Source organism: Apium graveolens, chromosome 11 (genome assembly GCF_009905375.1).
Source record: "Apium graveolens cultivar Ventura chromosome 11, ASM990537v1, whole genome shotgun sequence".
Taxonomy (NCBI): Eukaryota; Viridiplantae; Streptophyta; class Magnoliopsida; order Apiales; family Apiaceae; genus Apium; species Apium graveolens.
Genome location: NC_133657.1, coordinates 8251434 through 8261533, shown reverse-complemented (window position 1 = coordinate 8261533; position 10100 = coordinate 8251434). Strand labels below are relative to the sequence as shown.

Genomic DNA, 10100 nt, shown 5'->3' with positions numbered 1-10100 from the left:
CTAACTTATGGATGATCTTGGTGTCGCTCGGTAAGCCCATAAGACCCACGGTAGCTCTTCATTCCAAAGTCCTTTTTCTTCGCTCAATCTCTTCTTGATGCCGTCAAAGATGATCTTGTTCGCAGCCTCGATGGCCCCATTGCCTTGAGGGTGGACCACGGAGCTAAATTTTTGCTGAATTCCGAAGTGGTGCAGGAAGGTTCTGAACTTGTTTCCGATGAACCGAGTGTCGTTGTCCGAGACACGTACTCTGGGGATTCCAAATCTTAGAATAACTTGTTCCGGCACGAATTTTTTCGCCGCCTCTTCGGTTATGGTGGCTAAATGATGGACTTCCTGAAGCGATGATACCCATGAAGGGCCGATACCCATGAAGGGTCGACTGAAAAGTACCCCGAGTCACTAATAGACTATTATAAATTCCACGACAACTTGAGTATTTTCCCCGAAAGTTGGGGACAAATGATATGGATATAAAATATGTACTAAAAACACATTAAATGTCACATTAATTACACTTGGAATTCTTGTCCAAAGCCCAACACAGACCAGGCTGGTCTAGGCTCGTAACTGACTAGAGACGGTCCAAACGGTCAAGGCCCACTAATAAGGGTCGTCAAGGTCCACGAACATGAGATGTTCACGGACTAGGCCCAGTACGGTTAGAAGAGCAAAGACTTGTGTCCAAAATGGACATAAATTTCTACAAGGAAGGATCTGGATTACTTCCCTTACAAGAGTCCCAATTTCCATTTAAGTAGGAGACTTGTCCATTAAGTCTCCCAACACAAGTCTAACCCTAGACTCATCTCTATATAAAGGGCTCTATCCCTCAACCTAGAACAACGTTTTTGGCTTGATTCTCTACAGTACGGAGATACGTAGGCATCTTGCGAGGACAACTAGTCCCCTCCGCGAGAACAACCATTAAAACTCGAAACTCACAAACTCTAGCATTAATTATTAATGCACCCTAGTTTTTATTCCACAACATTACTGGACCTAGATTAATGCATTATTTTTTTCTCTAGTAAAATGTACCTTGGTAGTATATAAACCAAGTGTAGCAATGTTAGGATTTTCAGGAAAATAGTTTACAAGAGTGTATTTAGAGTATTGTAGTGAGAAAATCTTGAAATCACAAATACTATGAAAGTAGCTGTGAAACTATATTTTAATTTACCTTGAATTTTCTTCAAATATATGTCTCATGTGGTGAGCTCGAAACCAAACACCTGAATTTTTAATTGTGTGTTATTTATTTTTACTTGTATCTTTATGTTATTTCATCAAGAAAAAGATTTAAATTTTTATTCAACCCCCTCCTTTTACAAATTCAATAATTTGATGTTTAGGGAATAACAAGCGGGCATGTTTGTAATACCGGAAATTTTGTGTATTATATTTATGAATAAATGTGAAATTATGTTACTTTTATGTAATTTATGTGAATTAGAGAAAAAATATAATTTATTCTACTTTGATGAGTCACTAAATGACATATGATTTGGTGATTGATCATTAAACGAATCAGAAAGTTGATTAATAATTTTCTCGTGATCGTATTGTTATATTCGAAAATTAGTTAAATGTGATAATGGAAAGATAAAAGTGTTTGAGATATGACTTGATGAAAATGTATGTGAAAATACGATTATGTGGTCCATAAGAATTTTTGTTCACGACCCGTGGGCCTTCTACGAGAGACTTTTAAAAATGATAACTGGATTTATTTGATTGAATTGGTATTTTAAAATAATTTTATTATATTTATTCAAATTTATTAGCATTATCCTGAGAAATTCGTATAAAATAATCTACATGTCACTTTAAAAATATAAAGAGATAGATATTTTGATAAAATTTATTTATATGTCTTCTTTTACAATTTACAAATGAATTAACAATATTTTGAGAAAATGGAAAAGGGGGAATTGTAAAAAAAATCTCTAATTTACCCCTGCCCCTATTAAACCTATCATCTCATCCCATGTTTCATTTCCTCTCTTTTTCTTTGACTCGGTCTTCTCCTCTCTCTCTCTCTTTCTGTTGATATCTAACTCGTTTCTTGATCGTTTTCGATTTGAGTCTGGGCTTGTGCTCCATTTTGCTTCTTTTACAGCTATTCGTGCTTACATGAGTGTATTGGTTCAAATTTATCAAACCTATTTTCGAGTGAGTTCAGTTTTCGAAAAATTCATTTTGTCTTAATAAATTAAACACAAATTTGAATGGATTTGATATTTTAAACTTTTAATTAGGTAAGAACGTGATTGAAAATTTATTTTTGGTTACTTCTGTTCAATTCCACTACCGGCTGTTAGCTACGGTGAGCCGGTAGAATGGACGGTGATGTTCTTGAGCGCGGATTATATCCAAAATACTTCGTAAATTCATGTAATTTAATTTCGATGCAAGAGGTAGATTTTTCCGGATTTTCTCTTATTATATGCTAGCCGCCTCCTGCTATCGTCATTTGTTTTTCTCATTGTTGTTTAAGATTTGAACTGTCCATTTTAAGATTGAGATGATAAATTAAAGTGATGAGGTCAAAATTCAAACAAGCCCAAATTTATTCACGAGCAATTGCAATTACCAGACACCGGGATTGGGAAAGAAGATGAATCAAAGGGCCAGAAAGATGTAATCCATAATAAATTTTAACAAAAAATAATAAAAATAGAGGTGGAAGAGAATTGGTGGCAAAGTAAAAAATGAGTAATTGAGGGGTAAATAATTCAATGAATAAGGTATGGGCCGAATTCTTACCAAATAATACTTTAATTCTTTAGACCAATTCTTCAATATATATTTAAAAAAATATTTGGGCCGAGTATTTGTTTGTGTCAAGAATTGTACTAAAAGAAATGGTTTAATGAACTGAATACTAGTTTGACAAGATAACAGAAAGAGAAGAAATACAGACTTACAACTGAATTGTTCCAAAACATACCCTAAATGACAACCCCCCTCCTCTCATATACTAGCTCCCTTTCCCGCCTTCTGTAACTAACTAACTAACTATTTGATTCTATTTATGGGTCGGGTCATGACAATCCCCCTTACTAAAAAAACAAGCTTGACCTCAAGTTTTGAACTGCAGAAACTGTTGTTCAATGAATGTGGCATCTTCCCATGAAGCTTCAATTGCTTCCATTCCTTTCCAGTGAATTAACCATTGCACCACATTCCTTAAGTTCCTTACAATCTGTCTTTTCTGCAGCACCGCAACTGGCTCTAATGCTATGACATATTCTTGGTTATACTCTGGAAAGTCTCCTGGAGAAATAGGTATATTTCCCACATGTTTTTTAAGGAGAGAAACATTAAATACCGGATGCACCTTCGAATGATCTGGAACTTCAACTTATAAGCCACATTTCCAATTCTTTGCAAAATCTGAAAAGGTCCAAAGAACCTAGCAGACAATTTCAAAGAGCTCCTGATAGCCACTGACTATTGCTTGTATGGCTGCAACTTTAGATAAACCCAATCTTCTTCACTCAATACGCCATCTGTTCTTTTCAAATCATCAAAGTATTTCATTCTCTGTTGAGCCTTAACCATTGTCAAGAATTGTACTAAAAGAAATGGTTTAATAAACTGAATACTAGTTTGACAAGATAACAGAAAGGGAATAAATACAGACTTACAACTGAATTGTTCCAAAACATACCCTAAATGACAACCCCCCCCTCTCATATACTAGCTCCCTTTCCCGCCTTCCGTAACTAACTGACTATTTGATTCTATTTATGGGTCGGGTCACGACAATACCCCTTACTAAAAAAACAAGCTTGACCTCAAGCTTTGAACTGTGGAAACTGTTGTTGAATGAATGTGGCATCTTCCCATGAAGCTTTAATTGCTTCCATTCCTTTCCAGTGAATTAACCATTGCACCATATTCCTTGAGTTCCTTACAATCTGTCTTCTTTGCAGCCCCGCAACTGGCTCTAATGATATGGCATCTTCTTGGTTATACTCTGGCAAGTCTCCTGGAGAAATAGGTATATTTCCCACATGTTTCTTAAGGAGAGAAACATGAAATACCGGATGCACCTTCGAATGATCTGGAAACTTCAACTTATAAGTCACATTCCCAATTCTTTGCAAAATCTAAAAATGTCCAAAGAACCTAGCCACTGACTGTTGTTTGTATGGCTGCAACTTTAGATACACCCAATCTCCTTCACTCAATACGCGATTTGTTCTTTTCAAATCATCAAAGTATTTTATTCTCTGTTGAGCCTTAACCAGATTTTCCTTTAAAGCTTGTAATACTTGTACTCTTTGCTGAATCATATCTTGAGCTGCTGTAATGATGGTATTATGAAGGGAACCAAAATTTAAAGGTATCGGTTTAACACCATAGAGTGCTTCATATGGAGTTAGTCCTAAACTGGTATGAAAAGAAGTGTTATACCAGTATTCAACCATAGAAAGCCACTTCCTCCAGCTATGTGGTCTTTCACTAGAGAAACATCTCAAATACGATTCCATACATTGATTAGTTCTTTTAGTCTGGCCATCTGATTGTGGATGGTAAGCCGAACTGAAATGCAATTCCACTCCAAGTTTCTCAAAAATAGTCGTCCAAAATATGCTTGTAAAAACTTTGTCTCTGTCACTCACAATTGATGAAGGCAAGCCATGTAGTTTAAAAATGTTATCCAAGAATATGTCAGCAATATCAGAAGCATTAAAAGGATGTTTAAGAGCGATTAAGTGACCATACTTAGATAGTCTATCTAATACTACCAATACCACAGTCATACCTTCAGATTCTGGTAATTGCTCTACAAAATCTATGGAAATGCATCCAAAGTTTGTAATAACCCTGAATATTGTACATTTCATTCTTATTCTTCTGACATACTTCACACTATCTAACAAAATTAACAACATCAGTTTTCATTTGTGGCCAATAAAATGCCAATTTAATTCTCTGCAAGCATGCAGTTTGCCCGGAGTGACCCCCCAAAGCTGAGCAGTGAAATGTGGACATAATCTGAGTCCTCACCCATCCGTTACTGCCTATATACACCTTCCCACCTTTTTTAATCAATCCTTGAACAAACTGAAACTCATTAGTATCAGTAGAATCAGTTGAGCTTTGTTAATGATATCTTGACAGTCTACATCTCCTTCATAGCTCTTTATAGCTTGCTGAATCCATACTGGCTGAATCACTGATATGGCAGCCATTACCCCATTGACAGGTTCCTGACTACCACCGGAACTTTGCTCCATACGCCTCGACAATGCATCTGCATCAATATTTTTAGAACCTTTCTTATAATGAATTTCATAGTCCAAACCCAATAATCTGGACATCCACTTGTACTGTAATGAAGTGTGTAGCTGTTGTTCCGACAAATACTTGAGAGATTGATGGTCTATTTTAATAATGAAATGGTTCCCAACCAAATAATTCTTCAATTTGGTTACAGCCTACCAGAGCTAATAGTTCCTTCTCATACACAGAAAACCCCATATTTTTATTATTAAATGACATACTCAAATAAGCTAATGGCCTAGAATTTTACATTAGTACAGCTCCCATACCTTTTAAACAAGTATCGGTTTCCAACACAAATGGTTGAGAGAAATCCGACATAGCTAACATTGGGGATGAACACAAAGCTTGCTTCAATTGTTTAAAAGATATCTCAGCTTTTCCCCCCGATAGAAAATTATCCTTCTTAAGTAAATTGGTTAGGGGTCTGGAAATAATTCCATAATTCTTAATAAATTTCCTATAATACCCTGACAACCACAAAAATCCTCTCAACTCCTTTACATTCTTTGGTGTAGGCCAAGCAAGTACTCTTTCCACCTTAGTAGGATCCATACTGACCCCTTTTTCAGAAATTAAATGGCCCAAATACTCCATAGAAGAGCTGGCAAAACTGTATTTGGACCTCTTAGCAAACAATTGATTATCTTGCAGTAAGGATAAAACTAACTCCAGATACACAAGAATATCATCAAAGAAGACTAAAACAAATTTCCTTGGGTATGGTTTAAATACCTGATTCATTAAAGATTGAAATGTAGCAGGTGCGTTAGTTAAACCAAAAGGAAGAACCACAAACTCGAAATATCCATGATGAGTCTGAAAAGCAGTCTTTGCTGTGTCCTGTGGTTTAACTAGAATTTGATGATAACCAGCTCGTAAATCTAATTTGGAAAATATTTTTGCGCCAAACAACTCATCCAACAACTCATCGATGTTAGGGATAGGAAATCTATCCTTTATTGTGATATTATTTAGATGCCTATAATCCACGCAAAACCTCCAAGTACTATCCTTCTTTTTAACTAATATCACCGGAGAAGCATAAGGGCTGTTGCTAGGCCTAATTATTCCAGAAGAAAGCATTCCTTGAACTTGATTCTCTATTTCATTCTTTTGAGAATGAGGATATCTATAAGGTTTGAGCTTAAAAGGTTTAGCACCCTCTATTAAGGGAATTTTATGGTCTACATTTCTGGTAGGAGGCAATGTTTTAGGAATCTCAAATACCTTGCCATATTGATCTAATAACTCAGGAATCTTACCAGGTAGCTCGTCTTTATCCAGTTGTAACTCCGTCTCCCTTGTATTTGTGATTTCAGAAGTAGTAACCGATATGCTAGTAGACAACTCACCTCCATATTGTAGCTTCTGTTTAATACTTCCCTGGTTAAAACTATTCAATTCTTTACCTCTGACCAACCTAATTGATGCCCCATCCTTCACAATTCCTTGTAATAACATCTGTTCCCCAGAAGCACTATCAACATTTAATTTCAAATACAGTTTCTTGAAATAAAAAAGAATTAGACTATACTGTTTGATCTAATCTACTCCGGCTATCATATCCCAGCTGTCGATAGCCTTTATTCTCATATCACAACAAAATTTATAATCCTTTACCCCCCAAGTCAATCTAGAAGCCACCAAATTACTAGTTATAGTTCTACCATCTGCCAACTTCAAACTAATACTCTCTTTAACCCTCCCTTCAATTCCTAATTCCTCAGCCACCGTTTTATCTAGTACAGTGATAGAACTTCCCGTGTCTACCAGAATTCTCAGTTTTTTACCCTTTAACGTACCATCTAATGTGATGGTCTTCCTCGTCATACTGTCAGACAAAGCACTGAGGGACACCTCAGATATTGTACCCTCTATAGTGTCTTCCTCTTCTAACTCTTCTACCCATTTATTCATTTCTTTCTCTTTAGAATCATCAATCAACATGAATGTATATTGCCGATTATTACAAAAAATGCCCCTGTCCATACTTCCCTCCATACTTATAGCATAAATGGTTGTTTTTTCTGTATTGAAATTCTTCAGGAGAAATTTTCTCGAAATAACCACTAACATATTCTTTTTACCTTCCATATGATTACTACTATCACTATTCTTTTCATTTCCAAATTTCCAAAAATTAGTACTAGCTGTCTTCTTAATCTATTGTTTCTTAACCAAAACCTCAATAGTTTGCTCCTGGAATTGAGCTATCTCAATAGCATCTAACAAGGATTTAGGTTTCATTAACCTCACCATCGGTCTCAGTTCTGTTTTTAATCCCGAAATAAAACTAGAGACAAAGTAATCTTCTCCCTGTTATGCCCAAAAATTGGTATAAACAATATTCAGATTAAGATTGATAAAAATAGTCAAAATTGAGGAAGGAATGCCTAAAATCAAGGAACAGATAAAGTTGTTTTCCTTGCAGAAGGAAATGAGGAACGCCTTGTGTGTATGAAAGGCGCGCCGTATATTTTGATGGCTGATGAAGAAGTTGTTGTCACTTGACCCCATGAATGAAGGGGAGCGCCCTCAGCATGATGGGAAGGCGCGCCCAGTTACTAAGGAAAGGTGGGGAATTTCCTGATCGAATCTCTTCCTATGGTAAGCCTTAGGGCGCGCCCTAAATGAACGGAAGACCTTGTGAAGACTTCAAACATGACTGCTTGGCCGGGTTCTCTGAAAGATTGAAGGAAGATGAAGATTATTATTACTAACCTATTTGATGCAGGTACTCTATTGAAGAACTCCTTCCTCTAGCACACCTACAGGAAAGGCGGTGTCCGTGGTCAGAGACCTCCAAGGGTATGCCTGGACTGAAGACCTCCTCCCGTAGTCAATGGGTGTCCTCATTGGGGATATGGGGTGAAATCTGGTGTGTGCTTTGGGAGCTCTGTCTCTGTAGTCAACGGGTGTCCTCGTTGGGAGACTTCGGAGTATCCTGCACTTTGCACCCAAAAGCTTGGGATCACTTGTCCTGCAATCTGGTAGGGGCTCCTTATCGGGGGACAAGGATGTGTCCAATATTTGGGGTGGACCACGGCTGTACCTGCGTCCGCGAACTAGAGAAACAGCTGGTAGCGGAGGGTTATCCTTGGCCAGGGAGATGCCTCATCCGTGAAGTCTCGAAGCCGCGGACGAGCCTTGGGCCTTTGTGGTTGGGCCTCATCGGCGGACATTCCTAAAGCTAGTAGAAGATGGTTTCCAGTGGGTTTCCTACTAGGCCTCGGGATAAGAAATCTAAGCCCATTAGGTTTCTTGTTCCCCAAGAACTACGTGGGCTTGATCCCCTATAAATAGGGGTACGTAGGCAAATTGTAAGGGGTCAGAAGCGAGAGCGCAAAGGAGCCACCACTAACCCTAAGCAATCTCAGCCCCCAATAATCACCACCACCAAACACTATTCATCTTTTCTGACGAATACTGTTCATGGGATCCACCGATTACTGTTCACATTTTCGACGAAGAACCGCCATCACAGATCTTGTTTCCGGCTATGAACCTCAAACTTTGTTGCTCCCAAATTCCTCCGTCGAAAAATTGGCGCTAGATGGTCGGGAAATCCTGCGGGCGGATAACCAGGGAGCCACCCATCTGTACCGGTCTGGACGTAGTTTTGAGGAACGCCGACAGGTGGAGTCGATGCCGGAGAATTAGCAACGGGGCTTCGCGGCTTTGAAAGATCGCTTGGGGATCCGCTTGGGCGATGATGATATAAGAATGTTACTGCTTGAATGGCAAAAATAAGCTGATGGTGGAGATGTGACGCCCCATGATACAATGCATGTGCCCCTGAATTCCCAAGAAAATCGGGAGTGGCACCGCGATCATGAGAGAGCTCCTCCCCGCAGATCGCTGGATCAATATGGTCGTAGGTATGGAAGCGATCGTTGGAGAAGGCCTCAATGGAGGGGAAGAGGTGGAGGCCGAGGTAGGTACTTAGATGGATACCGTCGCGATAATTACCACGACCACATTGATTCCCGCTGGCATAATCGAGCAGACAGCGATAACTATGTGGAACATAATGATCACAGAGATGTGGAAAACTATGATCGCGGGACGGCTCGAGGCCGTGGTCGGGGTCAAGGAGAAAATCAGGGGGGAGATCAAGGTCAGAACCCCGAAGTAATTGTGATACCCGAAGATGCCCAGAACATGAACCAGCAGCAAGCCCCTCCAGGGGGGAACCAAGTAGAGGTACCTCCACTGCAACCCCAAGGTCCGCAGCCTCAGATGCAGACTATTCCGGGTGTGGGAACTTTCAATGTGGGAGATCTAAAAAGGCTGCTTAACCACCTGGAAGGCAGAGTGACGACCACAGCTGAAATCCCTTCCCTGTTCTCGGTGGCGGTGAGAGAGGCACAGTTGCCGGCCGGGTATCGCAACACTACTAGCGATCGCCGTTTCCACGGAAACTCTGATCCTTTGGAATTCCTGGGTCATTTTAATATAGAGATGGATGTGTACCAAGTCCCGGACTTGGCTCGATGCCGGCTCTTGGCGGCAACCTTTAGAGAAAGTGCCCAACAATGGTTTCAAAAGCTCGGACCAGGAGTGATCACTTCCTGGGAGCAGATGAAAACTCTGTTCTTAACCAAGTTCCAAGCTGCGATAAGATATGCGCCCTCTGTCACAACTCTTACCAATATTAGACAAAGGGAAAATGAAAGCTTGACGTCGTACTTCAAAAGGTTCAACGCAATTCTACCAGCGTGAGGGGAGCATCAGACGAAGCCCTGAAAAGCTTTTTGATCGCAAGATTAAGGGTTGGTTCAGATTTTTGGAAGCACTTA

The 10100-nt window shown here is 39.3% G+C and overlaps 1 protein-coding gene across 1 annotated transcript; it reads right to left on the bottom strand.

Annotated features, from left to right (window-relative positions):
* On the bottom strand, positions 1-372 carry LOC141695311 (uncharacterized). The gene has a single exon (XM_074499567.1). It carries the CDS (start codon positions 370-372, stop codon positions 1-3), a length of 372 nt encoding a protein of 123 aa, XP_074355668.1.
* Positions 373-10100: the final 9728 nt, after the last annotated feature.

What these genes read in the sequence shown, in the direction of transcription:
- LOC141695311 (XM_074499567.1), bottom strand. Translation starts at nt 372, where the DNA reads ATGGGTATCGGCCCTTCATGGGTATCATCGCTTCAGGAAGTCCATCAT.